The sequence below is a fragment of the Cebus imitator genome, unplaced genomic scaffold, assembly GCF_001604975.1.
Source record: "Cebus imitator isolate Cc_AM_T3 unplaced genomic scaffold, Cebus_imitator-1.0 Scaffold780, whole genome shotgun sequence".
Taxonomy (NCBI): Eukaryota; Metazoa; Chordata; class Mammalia; order Primates; family Cebidae; genus Cebus; species Cebus imitator.
In genome coordinates, this window is record NW_016108095.1 from 123,303 (window position 1) to 140,614 (window position 17,312).

At 45.9% G+C, this 17,312-nt stretch overlaps 1 protein-coding gene across 5 annotated transcripts; it reads left to right on the forward strand.

Annotated features, from left to right (window-relative positions):
* The first annotated feature begins 679 nt into the window (after nucleotides 1-679).
* Nucleotides 680-11,701, forward strand: SYCE1 (synaptonemal complex central element protein 1). Of its 5 annotated transcripts, none has more exons than XM_017519914.2 (13): nucleotides 680-858; nucleotides 6,533-6,595; nucleotides 7,224-7,283; nucleotides 7,649-7,723; nucleotides 8,376-8,423; nucleotides 8,662-8,716; nucleotides 9,379-9,468; nucleotides 9,714-9,777; nucleotides 10,505-10,571; nucleotides 10,649-10,772; nucleotides 10,843-10,953; nucleotides 11,095-11,182; nucleotides 11,403-11,701. In XM_017519914.2, the coding sequence occupies exons 1-13, from the start codon at nucleotides 786-788 to the stop codon at nucleotides 11,478-11,480; spliced, it is 996 nt and encodes a 331-aa protein (XP_017375403.1). In that variant the 5' UTR covers nucleotides 680-785; the 3' UTR covers nucleotides 11,481-11,701. The 5 variants fall into 5 exon arrangements, with proteins under 5 accessions (XP_017375403.1, XP_017375405.1, XP_017375404.1 ...); XM_017519916.2 differs by having other exon boundaries at nucleotides 720-861; nucleotides 11,481-11,701; XM_017519915.2 differs by having other exon boundaries at nucleotides 720-861; nucleotides 10,508-10,571.
* Nucleotides 11,702-17,312: the final 5,611 nt, after the last annotated feature.

The window sequence follows — 17,312 nt, forward strand, 5'->3', positions numbered from 1 at the left end:
TTAACCCTAAACCCCAATTCGACCCCAACCCTAAAACCCTAACCCTAACCACTAACCCTAAACCCTGACCCTAGCCCTAAACCCTAACCCTAAACCCTGACCCTGACCTTCACCATCACCATGACCCTCACCCTAATTCTTACTCTGGCCCTCATCCTAACCCTAACCGTAAAACACTAACCATAACTCTAAAACGCTAACCCTAGCCCCTAACCCTAACACCTAACCCTAGACCTAGCTGTAACCCTAACTATGACCCCTAACCTTGACCCTGACCCCAACCCTAGCCCAAGCCCAATCCCCTAACTCCTAACCCTGAACCCCAACCCTAACTGTAACCTTAATCTCCTAATCCTAACCCCTTAACCGGCATAGCCCTGACCTCGTGAGGCTGCTGAAGCCACAGTGCCACAGTGTCCGTGAGACACACATGCTTCACAGGCAGCGGTGGCTCGGCACATGCACATTGCTCGCTGAGCGGGGCTGCAGAACCAGGGCCAGCCCCCAGGGAGGCCCGCACACCTGCGCGGGGGCACCAGGCACCGGACCAGTGACAAGCCTGGACGCACGTGGCCCTCGCAGGCTTCACGCCGGGATAGTTGCCCTTGCGCCTTTACGCATGCGCACTAGCTTCTGGGCAAGTGCGCCGGACCGTTACCGCTCGAGACCGCGCAGGACTGCATTGCGCAGGCGCGCTGCCCAGAGTCCCGCCTCCCCTCCCACCCCGCAGGGTTTGCTCCAATCAGGTGGCTCCGAAGGCGGCGGTGCTGGCGAGTTGAGAGGAAATGGCCGGCAGGTCCCTGGCGTCAACGGCCGAGCCCGCCGCGGGAGCCATGGACAGGGCAGAGAAGGACGGAGGTAGTGGTGGGAGGCAGAGAACTGTGCGCAGGGGGCTGACCTCACCGAGGCGGGGCAGGGTGGCGGCGGCTTCTTCTGCCCGGTGCCGACGGCGCCGATGGGGACTTAGCGGGTTTCTTCAGAACCGTGTCGGCTGCGCTGCCCTCCCCCGCCTCGTTTTAACGCGCTGAGCTTCGATGGCAGTTGCTCCCGTCTTGGTTCCTCTCCCTCCGTCCCACAGACTTTCCGTGCACGCCTCTTAGGACACGAGGACCCTTCCTGACGCTCCCGGTCCCCGGGGAATTTCTCGCCCTCCTCTCCCTAGAACCGGCAGGTGTCCGGGTTTCCCGGACAGGGGGTCCCCGCACGCGGCACCGACGCCCGGTGGAGAGGGGGAGGCGGGGTCCGCGCAGCTCTCGGCCGTTTCCCCGCGGCCCGACCCGCCGCAGTGGCGCCGCTCGCCGGGGAGGGGAGGGACGAGGCACCCGCCGGACTTGCGGAAGCCCGGGAGCTGCAGGTTCTCCCGGCGTCTCCCCGTCGGGGCGCCGTGGGGCGCCGTGGGCCGCCGGGCGTTTTGCGAGTGGAGAGCTGTACGGACGGGGACGTCCCTGCTGTCACTCAGCTTGTCACCTGTCCTGAGCTCATCCGTGCCCCGAGTTAAAGCCCTGCCGTGGCTGCCTCCGGTCCCACCTGTGCGGACGCAGGCTTGGTCCACGGCACGTGCCCTGTCGTGTTTTTACAAAACGAAGGTTTGAATCCCGAGACAAGCTTAGCACAGAAAACATGCCTGCAGTGAGTTTGGCACAGTGACAGCCCCAGCGAAGGACACAGCAAGTCAACAGGACAGACGCAAACGTTTCCCTTTCATTAAGTACCGACCAGCCCGCCGGCAGGGTGGTCTTTCAGTATCACGGTTCCATGCTCCTCCCATAACCTAGTGTATTTAGATGGGATTTAATCAACATTGCTGGTGCCTTATTTCAAACTGCTATAACAGAAGTGCCATTATTTCTCATAGTTTTCGAAACTAGAAGTTCAAGATCAAGGTGCAATTCAGCTTCTGGTGCGGGCCTGCTTCCTGGTTATGGACTTCTGTCTTCTCATTGTGTCCTCATGTGGGGGGATTTGCTGCAGAGCTCTCTGGAGTCTCTTTTAAGTGCACTAATCCCATTTCTGAGGGCCCGACCTTGATGACCTAATCACCTCCCAAAGGCCGCACCTCCTAATGCAGTCACACTAGGGAGTTAGGATTTCAACATACGAATTGTGGATGGTGGCACAAACATTCAGTCTATAGCAACCAGCTATGGAAGAAATTTAAAGGACAAATTTCCAGTTTTAGTCTATCTGTTTTAAAAAGGAAACAGGGATGTTACCTAGTTATCAGTGATGCTAGATACATTTTAGTAAAAGGTCTATTAGTCTTCACCTAACTGGCTGCAGTTATTACAAGAAACGGGAATAAATGGGGAAAGGGAATTTGGTGTTTCCATTTTCCTTCATGCTTTTTCACACATGCCAATTACTTGAATACTTTAAAACTTATTACAAAAACTTATGAGCAGTGATTTGTATAAGATTTCAGATGGGACCAAAATGAGGGGACTCCGTCAACTCAAAAACAGGCATTTCATAAAATTTTATGCTTGATTTTTTTTTATTATTCATGTCATATGTTGAGATATGAATCAACATATCCACACTTACACACACACACACATCTTGGATATTAGCTTTTAATTAAGCTGACTTTTAACCATTTGAGTTTCTTTTAAAAAATATTTTAAAATCTCATCAACATATTTCAGCTAAGACGAATAGCTGCTATTTTACAAGTACCTTTTGTTTTAAGAGGTGTTTTAACTTCAGGGTTGTGCTCTATTGCCCAGGCTGGAGTGCAGTAGTACAATCACAGCTCACTGCAGCCTTGACCTGGCCTCAAGCGATTCTCCCCCCTCAGCCTCCTGAGTAGCTGGAATCACAGGTGAATGTCACCACACCCAGATAATTCTTTAAAAATTTTTATTTGTAGAGATGGGGTCCTGCTATGTTGCTCGGGCTGCTGTTGAACTGATATGCTCAAGCAGTCCTGCCTCAGCCTCCCAAAAGTGCTGGGATTATGGATGTGAACCACTGAACCTGTCCTTCTGCATGTATGCATGACTTTTAATGGCTGTAACCAATTTCATCTTGTGTGTGTGCTATAACTTATTTAACAAATCCCCTAAGGCATATTTAGGCTTCTTGCAGTTTTTCACTGTTATAAACAATATAGTGATGAAAACCTTGCCCATTATCCATATCCACACTTACTTAGGACATAGTCTTAGAAAAGAAGATGCACCCAAACTTTTGATATTTGCTATCAAAGTTTGTAAGGAAACACCTTAATTTTGCATACCTGGTTGACAAAGATGAACACATTGGAAAACATAGGTGATTGGTAAAAATGAAATCCTGGGCATCTTGTATACGTCAGTAGAGAGTAATTGGGTAATATCAATCAAAACTGTGACAAACTTTGATCAGGCACCTCTGAGCCTTTTCAACCATGCCTCAGCCTTGGCCTGTGATGTGGTTTGGATCTGTTTCCTCACCCAAATCTCATGTTGAATTGTAATCCCGAGTGTTGGCGGTGGGGCCTGGTGGGAGGTGGTTGGATCACAGGAGACCAGTTTTATTTAGATAGGGACTACCTATCTTTTAACTAGATCTCTGAGCTCTGGGAAGAGGCCACACTGAATTCCGGGTCTCCAAAAAGGGAGAACTATGAGGCTAGACCACATGGATGCTTTTAGAGTGCACTTAAAAAAACATTTTTTTAAACAAAGATATTTCGAAGTATCTAAAATATATTCTTCCTTAAAAACCCAAAAGTAGCCTTTGTTGCAATAACTATTAAAAAAAAAAAAAATCAGGTAACACAATACAAACACAAGCAGTTTAAGAGCTGAGATGAACTTGTCTCTTTACACTCTTAGGGTTGCATGAGGAAAACAGTTTTCTCTGCAAAGGGAGTCTGGCGCCTTCTCTGCTTTCTTTAAGGAACCTCGGGCTATTATAAACTATTTTAGGTCCCTCATGCAGCAGAGGGTGCAAGAGAAAGGAGAAACAGCAGAAGTAGATGAAGAAAACAGCATTCAGTCAATTAAGAAGAAAAAAAAAATTTTTACTCAAAACACAGGGTCCTAGGAGAGAAAGAAAAACCATGAAGGCCTTTTTTTTTTTTTTTTTTTTTTTTTGAGATGGAGTCTCACTCTGTTGCCAGGCTGGAATGCAGTGGCATGATCTCGGCTCACTGCAACCTCTGCCTCCCAGGTTCAAGCAAATCTCCTGCCTCAGCCACCCGAGTAGCTGGGACTACAGGCGCGCGCCACCACACCCAGCTAGTTTTGTATTTTTAGTAGATACGGAGTTTCACCATGTTGGGCAGGATGGGCTCGATCTTTTGACTTCGTGATCCACCCGCCTCGGCCTCCCAAAGTGCTGGGATTACAGGCGTGAGTCACAGCACCCGGCCCATGAAGGCCTTTTAAATACACAAACACACACACACATCTTGGATGTTAGCTTTTAATTAAGCTGACTTTTAACCATTTGAGTTTCTTTTAAAAAATATTTTTAAATCTCATCAACATATTTCAGCTAGGATGAATAGCTGCTATTTTACAAGTAGCAAGTATCAAACCAGAAAGATATTGATTTAGGAACCAAACCCAGGCTGTCATAGAAAAAAGAAGACAGAACCTTAGCTATGGAACTGCAGTATGGGATGACAATCCTTGCTCTTTCAGTTTGGCCTGGCTAGCAAAAAGGTGGCCTTGTTATGTAAATAAAGCCCCTTAAGTGGTCAAGATCAAAAATCTTTCCCTCACTTTTTTCCTTTTACTGTCCATTTTTCCCCCACATCACCTCCTTTTTTGATGGGAAGTTAACCACTTCAGAGGGCTTGTTCCACATAATTTGGAACTTTCGTTTGGATTTGATCCAGTGAGATAGAATTGGTCAAACCCAATGGGAAAAGGACCAAAACAATAGCAAAAACAGAAACAAACACCAAAAAAACCCAGTTAAGCAAAACAAGCATATGGTCTGACAACTTATATGATTACTGAGCACTCTGATGGGAAGGAAAAATTAAGACCAGCTGGTTGTTAATCTTATCTTTAGCCAAGACGAACCCCAATTCAATTACTTACCTAAGGATGGGTCTTAGGCTGAAGACTGCTCTCTATCATCTTAGAAACAGGAAAAAAACCCTCAAACTTGTCTTTCCTGTTGTGAGCAAGTTCCAACTCCAAGAAAGAAGAAAGAAAGAAAGGAAAGAAAAAGGAGGAGAGAAGGAAGGAAGGAGAAAAAAAGGAAAGAAAGAAAGAGAAAAGAAAAAAAAGGAAGGAAGGAGAGAGGGAGGGAGGAAGGAGAAAAAGAAAAAAGAGTTGTACAGCAAAATATACTTTGGATCTCAAACAAATTTTGGAAGATGAGGGATTCCCTGGACAGGGGGCTTCCAGACCTCTGCAGATTGTCATATTAGTTTGAGACGTAAAGATAGCTCAAACTGCTACCAAGCACTGATAGGGTATTTGTCAAAGGTCAGGGGCACTGCTACTCAGCATCCCTTTGTGGTTGCCAAAATGTGAAAATCAAAAATCAGAGACAGGTCTCAGTCAATTTAGGAAGTTTATTTTGCCTAAGTAGGGACGCATGCCTGTGACATAGCCTCAGAGGTCCTGATGACATGTGCCCAGGGTGGCAGGGTGGTCAGAGCACATGTTGGTTTTGTGGTTTTTAGGGAAACATGAGACGTGAATCAACATATGTAAGATGAACATTGGTTCAATCTGGAAAGGTGGGACCACTCGAAGCAAAGGTGAGATAACTTAAAGTGGGGTGGGGTGGGGGGGTCTTCAAAGTCATAAGTAGTTAAAAGACAAGTGGCTGCATTCTTTTGAGTTTCTGATTAGCCTTCCAAAGGAGACAATCAGATATCTGTTTATCTCAGTGAGCAGAGGGATGACACTGAATTCATTTATTTTCAAAGATTTATTTTATAAAAAGATTGATTTTCCTTTCACAATGTTAGTGCCATAAATAGTAATTTCTTCGACCTACTAATTTATTAGAGTGTTAAAAATAGGTTCCAATAATGATTACAAAAAAATTCATATGAAATATTATTTTATGGGGAGATTTCTGATTTGGTATTGGTTGTATATAGGAAAGCTATTTGTATTTATATATGCTTTAACCTAACATCTTAATGCATTTTTTTACTAATCCTTATGGTTTTGTGGAAAACTCTCTAAGAACTTCCTAGATTATGCCATCTGCCAGTTCCAGTGATTTTTGACTCCTTGCTCCAGTTTTTTTATGCCCTCATTTTTTTTTACTTGATTTATTACATCAGGAGCTTTGACCTTACTTTGAATAGCCTCAGCAGTGAGAGTATGCCCCTGCCCTCACCCAGAGTTTTACAAAGAGGATATCTGTAATACTTTTACCCTAACAGGGAAAAGCTGACAGTGGAGGAGCCCAATTCATCTAGTGTACTGTCCACCTCAGGACAAGGAGCAGGGGCACCACTCTGGCTGGAGACCTGCCCTTGGCCCACCTCAGTCCCAGTCCAGTGCTGTCAGATCCTTCCTCTGGCCTCTCTCCCTGCTGGATTCTGAAAAGTTTGGTTTTGTCTCCACAGGGCAGGATACATCCTCACAGAAAATTGAAGACTTGATGGAAATGGTGAAAAGGCTGCAGAAAGGTCATGTGTCTCATCTGTGTGAGGCTCAGCCTGAAGTTTGGGGCCAGGCTGATGTGGGGTCTGACTTGGGAAATAATCCTCTTCACCTTTTCTTTCTTTTAAAATTTAATTACATAAACTAAAAATAGGGCTCCGTGATTCAAAATTAAAGAAGAAAAGGGGTATAGAAGGCAAAATGTTTTCCAAAAACCTTGTCCCAAACTTCTTGCTACTCCCTCTTTGCTCACTAGGCTACTGCCAGCCATGTTCCCACCTCAGGGTGGGTCTTTGCACTGACTACCTCCCACCCCCACCCAAAGAGCTTCAGGGCCTGCCCCCTGCCACTTGATTTGGGGCTGTCATGACACCTTCTCATGTCTGAGGAGCACTTCCCACTTCCTTGCTCTTTAACCCCCCTTGCCCTACTTTATTTCTCTTGAACAGAGTTACCACAGCCCCACGCGGTATCTCATTGTGTCTATTCCCAGTCTCACCCACCCAGAACTTGAGCCCTGTGAGGGCCCCACACAGCACCTGCTTGCCATAGGTACTCAATAGATCTGTGTTGCATGAAAGCAACAGAGACACAAGGCTGGCAACCGCCTCACCTCTACCTGCTCTGTCAACTCAACCTCCTTTCTCCCTGCAGTGGGAAGCCCAGAGCCCCAAGTTGAGGTCCTGATTAACCGGATTAATGAGGTCCAGCAAGGTGAGTTCAGGGGCCTTGGCTGCCAACTAGGACCAGCTACACGGTTTGTGGGGCTCAGTGCCAAATGAGAGTGCAGGGTCCCTTGTCCAAAGTTACTGGTTATTCACAACAGCAACAGCAGAGCCTTAAATTAAGTACAGGACATTTCTGCATGCAGCTGCCATAGTCATATGCCCATGATCCTGGCCCTGCTATCAACAGAGCCTGGCAAGAAGAGCCTGGACTCTGGAAGTCTTGTTTCTTACTCTATAAAAGTTAGACAACTATGTGTTTACCTGAAGGCAAATGAGAAATGTCACTGTTGGCAAGAGAATAGTGCAGGTAGAGGCTGCCCCCACACAATGTCTTTCTGATTTTTGATGAAGCGAAAAAGAAGGCCAATGAAGACCTAGGAGAGGCCCAGAGCATCTGTGAAGCCCTGCAGAAGGAACTGGACTCACGTAAGGGAGCCAGGGGTCACCCAGAGGTCCCCACAGTGTCTCAAGCCTCCCCAAACGCTGTATTCCAGATGATCAGCGTCCTTGCCATGGCCAAGGGTCCTGTACCCTCTCCTGCCAATCTCCCCCTCTCCTCTCTGCTTGTGGGAGTGTTCAGGAAGCACCCTCCAACCTCACTCCCACCTCAGGGCTTTTGCCAGGTGCTACCTGTGCTTCCGTGGATAATACAGATTCCTCTTTCCTCATGTCATCAGCTCTGAGTTAGAATGTCCCCAGATAAGATGACTGGCATTCCCCAGACATCCCATCTAGAGATGGCGCCCTGCCTCCATCTGTTCATGTGCCCCTCCCTATTCGATATGTTTCTTCACAGCCCTAAATCTCACTTCATGGGTGTTTGTATTTTTTCTCTCCTCCCTACGTAAAAGCATGGGCATCCTGCTTGGCCCTCACAGCCACCCTCTGTAAATGTGAAGTCCCTTTGGTGCTTACAGGGAATGTGGGCACCAGAGGATAGGGAGGTGCTCATCTCGGAGGGTTCACATTTGGGTTGGGGGCAAGGCTGTGCCCAACTTCCCATGTGACTGTGAGCAAGCTCCATCCCTGAGGGTGCAGTGGGTAGTTCCTGATGCCCAAATGCATCACTGTTTTCCAGTGCATGGAGAGAAAGTACGCCTGAAGGAGATCTTGAGCAAAAAGCAAGGTATCTGCAGCTCCCCTCTCTCCAGGCTTGTGCCTTTGCCACCCCACAGAAGCCCACTCTCCCTATGGCAGCTGAAGCCTTTTGAAGTTTGCCTGTCTCCTGTAGCTTCCACCAGACTTGCAGTAAATTTTAAAGCTCAATCAGGTGTCCACAGATCTGACGTGATCTGGCCCCGTTCCCCCTACCACAACCCAGTACCCTGACAGGTTCTCATAGGGCCTTGTTGCTCTCCCTGTAGAGACCCTGAGGATCCTCCGGCTGCACTGCCAGGAGAAGGAAAGTGAGGCACAGAGGTAAGAGCTTCCAGCTGAGCCTAACCCTGCCCTCAGACCCACAGCTCTCATTCTCTCCCTCTAAACAATGGAGTGTCCAAAGAGTGTCCTTCCCCTTCGGCTCCAACAGCAGGCAGTAGTGTTAAGGGTAACTATCTCAATGGCATAGACACTCATTTGCCAAATTACCAATTAAATTTCTTCAGCTGGTTTTTGTTCTTTGCCTTTTACTCTTTGTCATCCTCCTTGGCTGTCTATTCACTCATCTGTTCATTTAGGCATTGAACCAACCATTTGTCCATTGTCTCTCCATCCATTATCTTTTTATCCACCCAATTATTTGTCCATCCATTTCCCCACTTCCCGAATGCTTATTTAGCTTATTTTCTTACCAGAGGCCCCAGGCCCCGGCACACTTGAGTTTTCAGCTCTTTGGGGAAACCAGATGATATGATATGTGTGCATTTGCTCACTTGACCATGTCTGCACTAATCTCTCTTAACCTGACAACAGTACTTACACGGGGCAAATGCTCACATTACCCCCTACCCATCACATGTTACAGAGAAGGACCTTAAGGTAGGAAAGAAAAAATAGCCTCAATAGAGGGAGGCAGAAGCCCCAGCTCAGCACTCTCCCAGGGCTTAAGAGAACATGGCTGAGGGCTGCCTTGCTTCTCCCAGGAAGCATACCATGTTGCAGGAGTGCAAGGAGAGAATTTCTGCCCTGAACTTACAGATCGAAGAACAGAAGGAAAAACAGAGACAGCTCAGGTAAACCTTAGCACCTGAGGCAGGGGGTTTGGATGGCTGGTAGTTGGGGTATAATATCAAAGATGGGGGTTAGAAGAGCTGGCTATACTGAGCCTTGGAGGGTTAAGGTGGTGAAGATGCTCCCAGTGGAGCAAGACCATGGGCAAAGCACCCCAATGTCTGTGCCAGAAGACCCACAGACGTGGACAGGCTGTGAAGGTGATGATCTCAGCCCATATCCCTTCATGCCTGTGGTTGGCCCCCAGGTTGGCTTTCGAGGAACAGCTGGAAGATCTGATGGGGCAACACAAGGACCTCTGGGACTTCCACGTGAGTCCCTCAAAGCCATTCCTCCCACTTCCACATCTTCCCTAGCAGCACCAGGCCCAAAGGGTCACTTCTTCCTCTCACCTGCCACATCCAGTCCCTGAACAAGCCCTGGTGATGCTAAGACCAACATTGCCCGGATCCAGTCCCTTGTCACTACCCTCATGGCCCTGCTGCCCTCCTGGGTCCACTCAGTGGTCAGGGGGATCTCTGATCAAACCAAGGTCAAGTCTTCCATCAATGTCTGTGGATATGTCTGGGACCATCATGGGCACAAGGGAGACAATGAGGACAAGCAGCCAATGTTTGCCCCCCAGGAGGATCCCAGGCACTGAACAAGAAAATAGACAGTGAGTGTTAGAAGGGAAGGGCTCAGTGAGGAGACTCCACCAGGACGGAGGGGAGTGGGGAGGAGCTGCAGAGCCGAACTGGTGTCTGACCCTCCAGAAAACAGCCAAGACTCATAGTGTTTGCAGCTTTCTCTGTTGTAAATAACAATCCATGAGCCTCCCCACTGCAGCACTGCAGGGATGTAGGGTGACAGAAGGGCACAGGGAGGGAGTGACCAGTACCATGGGCCTGAGGCTGGCTGTGGCTAGTATGCACAGAGGGGCAGAGTTGCTGGAAGTGAGGCATGGTGAGCAAGTACAAAAGAAGATCCAGATAGCCTTCTTCGAGGCATGGGAGAAAGCCAAGAGGTGTGGACAGACCTCTTTTCTGCCCGCCTCAGAGGCCAGAGCGGCTAGCAAGAGAGATTTGCACCCTGGACAGCAGCAAGGAGGAGCTGCTCAAGGAAGGTGAGGCCAGGGAAGGTGGATGGCCCTTATCTGACCTCACATAACCTCATGTGCTCACCTGCCCCTTCGTGCTGCAGAGAAGCTGGTCGAGGCGAAGCTGGAAGATGTGAAGCAACAGCTGTGCTCCCTGTGTGGTGCTGAGGGCCCCTCCACCCTTGATGAGGGGCTCTTTCTCCGCAGCCAGGAGGCAGCAGCCACAGTGTAAGATGTGGAGGTGAAGGAGGGGGAGGAGGAAGTGACCAGTGCTAACCACCCCTCCTGGGCCCCCCAGGCAGCTGTTTCAGGAAGAGCACAGGAAGGCTGAGGAGCTCCTAGCAGCTGCTGCCCAACGCCACCAGCAGCTGCAGCAGAAGTGCCAGCAACTGCAGCAGAAGCGGCAGAGGTGTGTGTGGAGGCCTGTCCCCTCAACCCCCACCAGGAAAGTGACCAATGTTGTATCTCCTCTCTCAACCTTCTATCTCTGACTCTTGAAAACCTCTTGTCCCTCTTTCTTCCTTCCCCCATCCTACCTCTTCCTGTGCAGGCTGAAGGAGGAGCTGGAAAAGCATGGAACACAGGTCCCTGCCCAAGCCCAGAGCACACAAGAGGAAGAGGCTGGCCCAGGAGATGTGGTAAGCCCCAGAACTGGGTGTCGGGGAACAGAGACAGCTACTGAAGGGAGGGGGGAAGGGCAGGAGGACAAGGGAGGGTGTCATGGGACTCCTCAGAGGATGGTCTGTGGGGAGAGGCTTTCCCACAGGCTGTCTACCCAAGGTGGTAATGGGGTAGGAGGTGACCGTGTGGCCATGGGGGTGAGTGTAGATTCCCATCCTGAACACTAACCTCCTGCAGGCCAGTTCCAAGCCCCTAAAAGCCCATGAGGAGAAAGACCTGGAGCTGCACACCGAGCAGGGCTTGATGTCCTCATAGGCCAGGAGGATACACTCCACCCCTGACCTTGGCCCAAGGCGCTAATAAAGGAGCTATTTTGATACAGCCCATCTCAGTTGAGTCTACTGTTGAGGAATAGGAGTCGGGCTTAAGACCTCCAGGCTCCTGTGACTGATTGAAGCCTCTGCTTGACTTTGCCTCTTGGTCTGGGCCAGAGATATACCACAGGTTTTCAATAAATGCTTCCTTAACCTCCTGGTCTCCGGATTGCTCATCTCTGGGTCCCCAGGCAGAGGGGTGCACACCTGATGCTCTCACAGTGTGCCCAGGAGGTCTGGAACCCACTTCCATACACACATACACACACCTTGTGGTTATTTCTTCAATTCCTTCGTTACAGGTCTGGACTATAGACTCCCAGAAATCAAAAAAAAAAAAAAGAAAGAAAGAAAGAAAGAAAAATGAGAACCAGTGAGCTGGGGTTCAAAATCAGTCAGTTCCATATGGTGGTCCTTACCAGTTAGTTGTGTAGTTTGTGCTCTCAGGGACACAAAATGTATAACTAAGGCACTTTTGGACGGGAACATGATGGAAGTCCTCAGCGTGCAGGGAGTCAATCAACTAGGATGTAAATCATGTGCCTCTGATGCGTGTTTGAAATTCACTGAAAAGCATTGATCCAATTAAGGCCAATGATGGGAGTCAAAGTCTGCATCTCCTGAATCACAATACATTGAATTAATGACAGAGAGATCTCTTTTCTTGATAGGCTCCCAGACCGGGTAGACCAGTGACATGGCAGAGTTGAGAGGCTCACTGGAGAGCATTGTTTTCATGGAAAAATGGAACGTGGCAAAGTACAGAAATTCTTCAGTCAGTCCAGGAGAGACGAGTTCTCTAAGATGCAGTTAATCACACCTGTTTTAAACAAACTGGCAATACACTATCAAACATGACTTTTAAATCAAGTGGAAGTTAGAAAGTACGTTGAACTGAATGGCAATGAAGACACCACATTTTAAACTGCAATTGAGTAAGCCCATGATTAGAAGGAACTTTTTAGCTTTTGTTGGTTCACTACAATTTTTTTTAAAAAAATCAACCAATGATTGTTCAGTTAATGAATAAAAGGCCTTTGACACAGTTCAACACCTATTCATGTGAAAAAAAAAGACTCATAAGAAAATAAATAGGCAACTTTCCTTAGATTTGTTTGTGAGATGTTTGAAGAATTTCATGTTGGGAATAATTCAAGGATGTCTGCAATATTCAAATACTATTTATCACACTGAAAGTTCACTATAATACAGTGAAATAGTTAAAACATGGATTTATGGCTATATGCTTTATAAATCTAAAATAATCTACAGATAAATTTCAGAACATCTAAATGGGTATAAAAGTTTGCTAAATATAGATCAATTTTTTTTATTGCATTTTAGGTTTGAGGTACGTGTGAAGAACATGCAAGATTGCATAGGTACACACATGGCAGTGTGATGTGCTGCCTTCCTCCCCATCACCTGTATCTGGCATTTCTCCCCATACTATCTCTCCCCAACTCCCCACCCCCAGCTGTCCCTCCCCTATTTCCCCCCAACAGACCCCAGTGTGTGATGCTCCCCTCCCTGTGTCCATCGCTCATAGGTGGGTGTTGAACAATATAGGTCAATATTTTTAAATCACCTTTATGTCTCAGTGCTACGGCAAAGGACCCACAAAATACATCACTTAAGAATCTACAGCTGGGAGCCGGGCGTGGTGGCTCACGCCTGTAATCCAAGCACTTTGGAGGCCAAGGCGGGCGGATCACCTGAGGTCAGGAGTTCAAGACCAGCCTGACCAACAGGGTGAAACCCCGTCTTAAAAAAAGAAAATAAAAGAAAAAAAAAAAAGAATCTACAGTTGGTTGATAGAAAAGGATACAATAAACCAGTAACAAAGTAATGATGTGCATCAGGTAAGGATAATCCTCTCAGCCAGAGGCTGTCTCACAGTGAAGGAGCGGGAGAGGCTGGTATGAGCTATATTTTTTCTCTTGCAAGGTTGTGTCAGAATGTACTTCCTCAGAAGAGAAATCAGCTGTGTGCATAGAACACCTCAGAATGGGGGAGCTGTTCTGGTTCTCTACACTATTTGGAGCTGTAGTGTAGGAGTATAGTGTAAGCTGGGCTGCTTATATGCACTGCTGATCATGTAGACATATTCTCACTATTAACCAGCTCCCAACAGCAGATCACCTATGTTTTCACCAACACCAGGTGGGAACCTGTTTAATCATCAGTTTTACTACTACCAATAGCAATGGTGATGAGATGGTACCAACCACACCCAAACTCAGCTTGGATTCACTTATTAATCTGTATATTTGACACCTCAGTTAGGAGTCGCTGCCATGCAGGTACATCTCATTACAGCCGAATAGCTCAGCCCATTGCATACCTGCTAGAATAGCCAGCTACACGAAGCAAAAATCAACTTTAAAATAAATACAGTATTATAAAAATATGTACCAAGGAATTAATATAATGACAGATGTATATTATTTCCCCAGAAAAACTTTAGAGAAAATTTAAAAGATCTGAGTAAATGGAGAGATAAGTCATGTTCATTAATTAGAAACTCAATTCTGTAAAGATGCCATTCCTGCCTAAGGACACATAAGACCATTATAATTTCAATAAAATTTTGCAGAAACCTCCTGTATTCCAGACATACTCTTCCTTATAAAAGAGTAGTCCAAATTCCACTCGGTAGTCAGGATCAATCACCCCAGCCGGTAAATCCCTCCTTGCTGGTTGATTCAGAGGCATGAGTAGCCCAAAGTGGCTAGTGGCAGCCTTGCAGTTCAGTGGAATCACGAGGGTGTCTCTGAGTGGAAGATTTCCCCCTTCAGAAGTAAGACCTAAGAGCACAATCATGAGAACAGGATGCAAAACCTTTGCTAGTGGGTTGCTAGGGGTAATAATGGGGCTGCTACTCTCATTTGACCCCTTGATTTTTGAACTTGTGAATTATGGCTACAGGAGAAACAGTACTAATACTGGATACTGATTCAGAGCATATACAGCCTTCTAGGGAATGTAGTTCCATCCCTACAAGTTCTTGCCACCTAGCTGATATTTTGAGTCTTCAAAAGGCCACTCCATTAGTCTGTCAAACCGACTGCTTCAGGATGGTGGGGAACATGGTAAGACAAGTTAATTCCCTGAGCGTGGACCCACTGAGGTGCTTCCTTTGTTGTGAAGAGTTGTTCCTTGATCAGTAGCAATCCTGTGTTGTAATAACCATGGTTGTAGAAAAGGCATTCTGTAAGTCCACCAGTAGTAGTAATGGCAGAAGTGTTGCCTGCAAGCAAATGTGTAAACAGATGTATCCTTATCATTCATTATTCTGTCTGGAGTTGTAGTCACTACTGATGGTAACCGGGGCGCTATAGTAACCATTTCACGTGTCAGGATACACAAAGCTGGACTCTTGAAAGAGGCATTGAATAAAACTAATTTCCCTGATAGGCCCAAGATAGATGATTTAATTTAGAGTCAGAGTGGTCTCCTAAAAGAACCCCTTTTCAAATTTCAGTTCAGCAATGGACCCCTAAATAGGTCTCTATCTTGCCACAAACCTTACTTACTCTCCTAATTGAAGGGTTCTTTATAGACTCACACTTTATACCAACTTGAAAAACCTTCCCATCACCCTTTCCTATATTTAAAGTGGGATGTGTCTCATCTCTATGTATATAAATACTGCTTATAAATGTGGATCTTTAATAATTTTCTTATGTTTTTAACATTTTGTTCCTGTCCCCATCCCATAAGGGCTACAGGCCACGTCCATTAACCATAAATTGTCCCATGAACCAGACAGCTGCCCATCTGTAGTAGGACCCATGTAAGCCTAGCTTTCACCATCCCTGATTCCTTCCTGAATATTTCTTTTTTTCTTTCTTTTTTTTTTTTTTTAATTTTTTTTTTTATATACTTTTTTGTTGTTTTTTTTTTTTTTTTTTTAGATAGTTATTTTTTTTTTTTTTTTTTGGAAGTTCCAGGATATGTGTGCAGAATGTCCAGGTTTGTTACATAGGTAAATGTGTGCCACGGTGGTTTTCGGTACCTATCAACCCATCACCTAAGTATAACTTACCAGCATGCATTAGCTATTTTTCCTAATGGTCTCCCCACCCCGATAGGCCCCAGAATGTGTTGTTCCCTTCCATGTGTCCATGTGTTCTCATTGTTCAGCTCCCACCTATGAGTAAGAATATGCAATTTTCTGTTCCTGCATTAGTTTGCTGAGGATAATGGCTTCCAGCTCCATCCATGTCCCTGCAAAGGACATGATCTCATTCTTTTTATGGCTGCATAGTATTCCATGGTGGATATATACCACATTTTCTTTATCCAGACTGTCACTGATGGGCATCTAGATTGATTCCATGTCTTTGCTATTGTGAATAGTGTTGCAGTGCACATACACATAGATGTTTCTTCATAATAGAATGATTTATATTCCTTTGGGTATATACCCAATAATGGGATTGCTATGTTAAATGGTATCTCTGGTTCTAGGTCTTTGAGGAATTGCGACACTGCCTTCCACAATAATTGTGCAAATAACTAATTTGCATTCCCACCAACAGTATAAAAGTGTTCCTATCTTTTTTCTTTTCTCCCCTCCCCTCCCCTCCTCTCTCTCTGTCTCTCTCTCTCTCTCCATGGTCTCACTCTGTTGCCCAGGCTGCAGTGCAGTGGTGAGGTCATGATTCAGTGCAGCCTCAACCTCCCAAGCTCAACTGCTCCTCCCACCTCAGCCTCCTGAGTAGCTGGGACTACAGGTGCATGCCACCATGCCTGGCTAATTTTTTAAATTTTTTGTAGAAACAGGGTATCACTATGTTGTCCAGTCAGTTCTAAAAATCCTTGACTCAAGTTATCCTCCCACCTTGGCCTCCCAAATTGCTGGGATTACAGGCTTGAGCCACCATGCCCAGCAGGTATTTCTTTATAATTACACAAAATAGACTAATGTAGTCTATTTGGATTTTTATAGGTTCAGCACTTTTAATTTCCTATGTCAGTGGAAGAAGAGACCCATAAATATTTAGGTTCTTCAAAAAGGTCAGAGTTGGTTTAAGTTCAATTTTCAATATTATCAATCCCTGCTTTTAGGGACCATGATCCAAACCATATCATTGAGGTTCAGGGAATTCAGAGAATTTAGTAGCACAGTGTAGGTGGAGAAAGAGAAACTTCAAGTGATTGATCACTCCAGTTGGCATGTTTCTGGAAGTGGGTGGGTGACTCGGACTGAGAACCTTTTGGGCTCTTGCAGTGATGGTGGAAAAGAAAAAATTCTTTCATAGCTGTACTTCTATTAATCTCTCCCCTCAAAAGAAAGATTATGATAAAGACTAATTTGGAGTAATTAGTGTCTTTATCAAGACACAGTTAGAAAGATGCTGAATTTCTCCGCATCTCCTGCACGACAACATCCGTCTAAAGAACACTTCGTGAAATGAATTGTAAGCATGTGCGCACATATATCAAACTATTCTCTGAGGATAAAGCCAGCTCTAATCTGTGGGAAAGGGATTAAATATTTCTGTTTTCTGAAAAGAAAAAAAAGATAGAGATTACCAAACTGAATAAAAAACAATATCCAACTCTATGGTGTTTACAGGAATCATTCTTTAGATTCAAAAGTAAAAACTGACTAAAAGTGAAAGGATATAAATAGATATATCATGCAAACAAAGTACAAGAAATCTATATTAAATTAGCTGTAATAAGAGCAGATAAAACAAATTATGAACAAAGTTATTACAGATAATGTGAGATATAATATTGAAAGGGTCTATCCCTCAGTAAG

Coding starts and splice junctions, on each gene's coding strand:
- SYCE1 (XM_017519913.2), top strand. CDS start 786: ATGGCCGGCAGGTCCCTGGCGTCAACGGCCGAGCCCGCCGCGGGAGCC. Junction 7,724..8,375: donor GCAGAAGGAACTGGACTCAC/GTAAGGGAGCCA, acceptor ACTGTTTTCCAG/TGCATGGAGAGAAAGTACGC. Junction 9,469..9,713: donor GAAAAACAGAGACAGCTCAG/GTAAACCTTAGC, acceptor GTTGGCCCCCAG/GTTGGCTTTCGAGGAACAGC.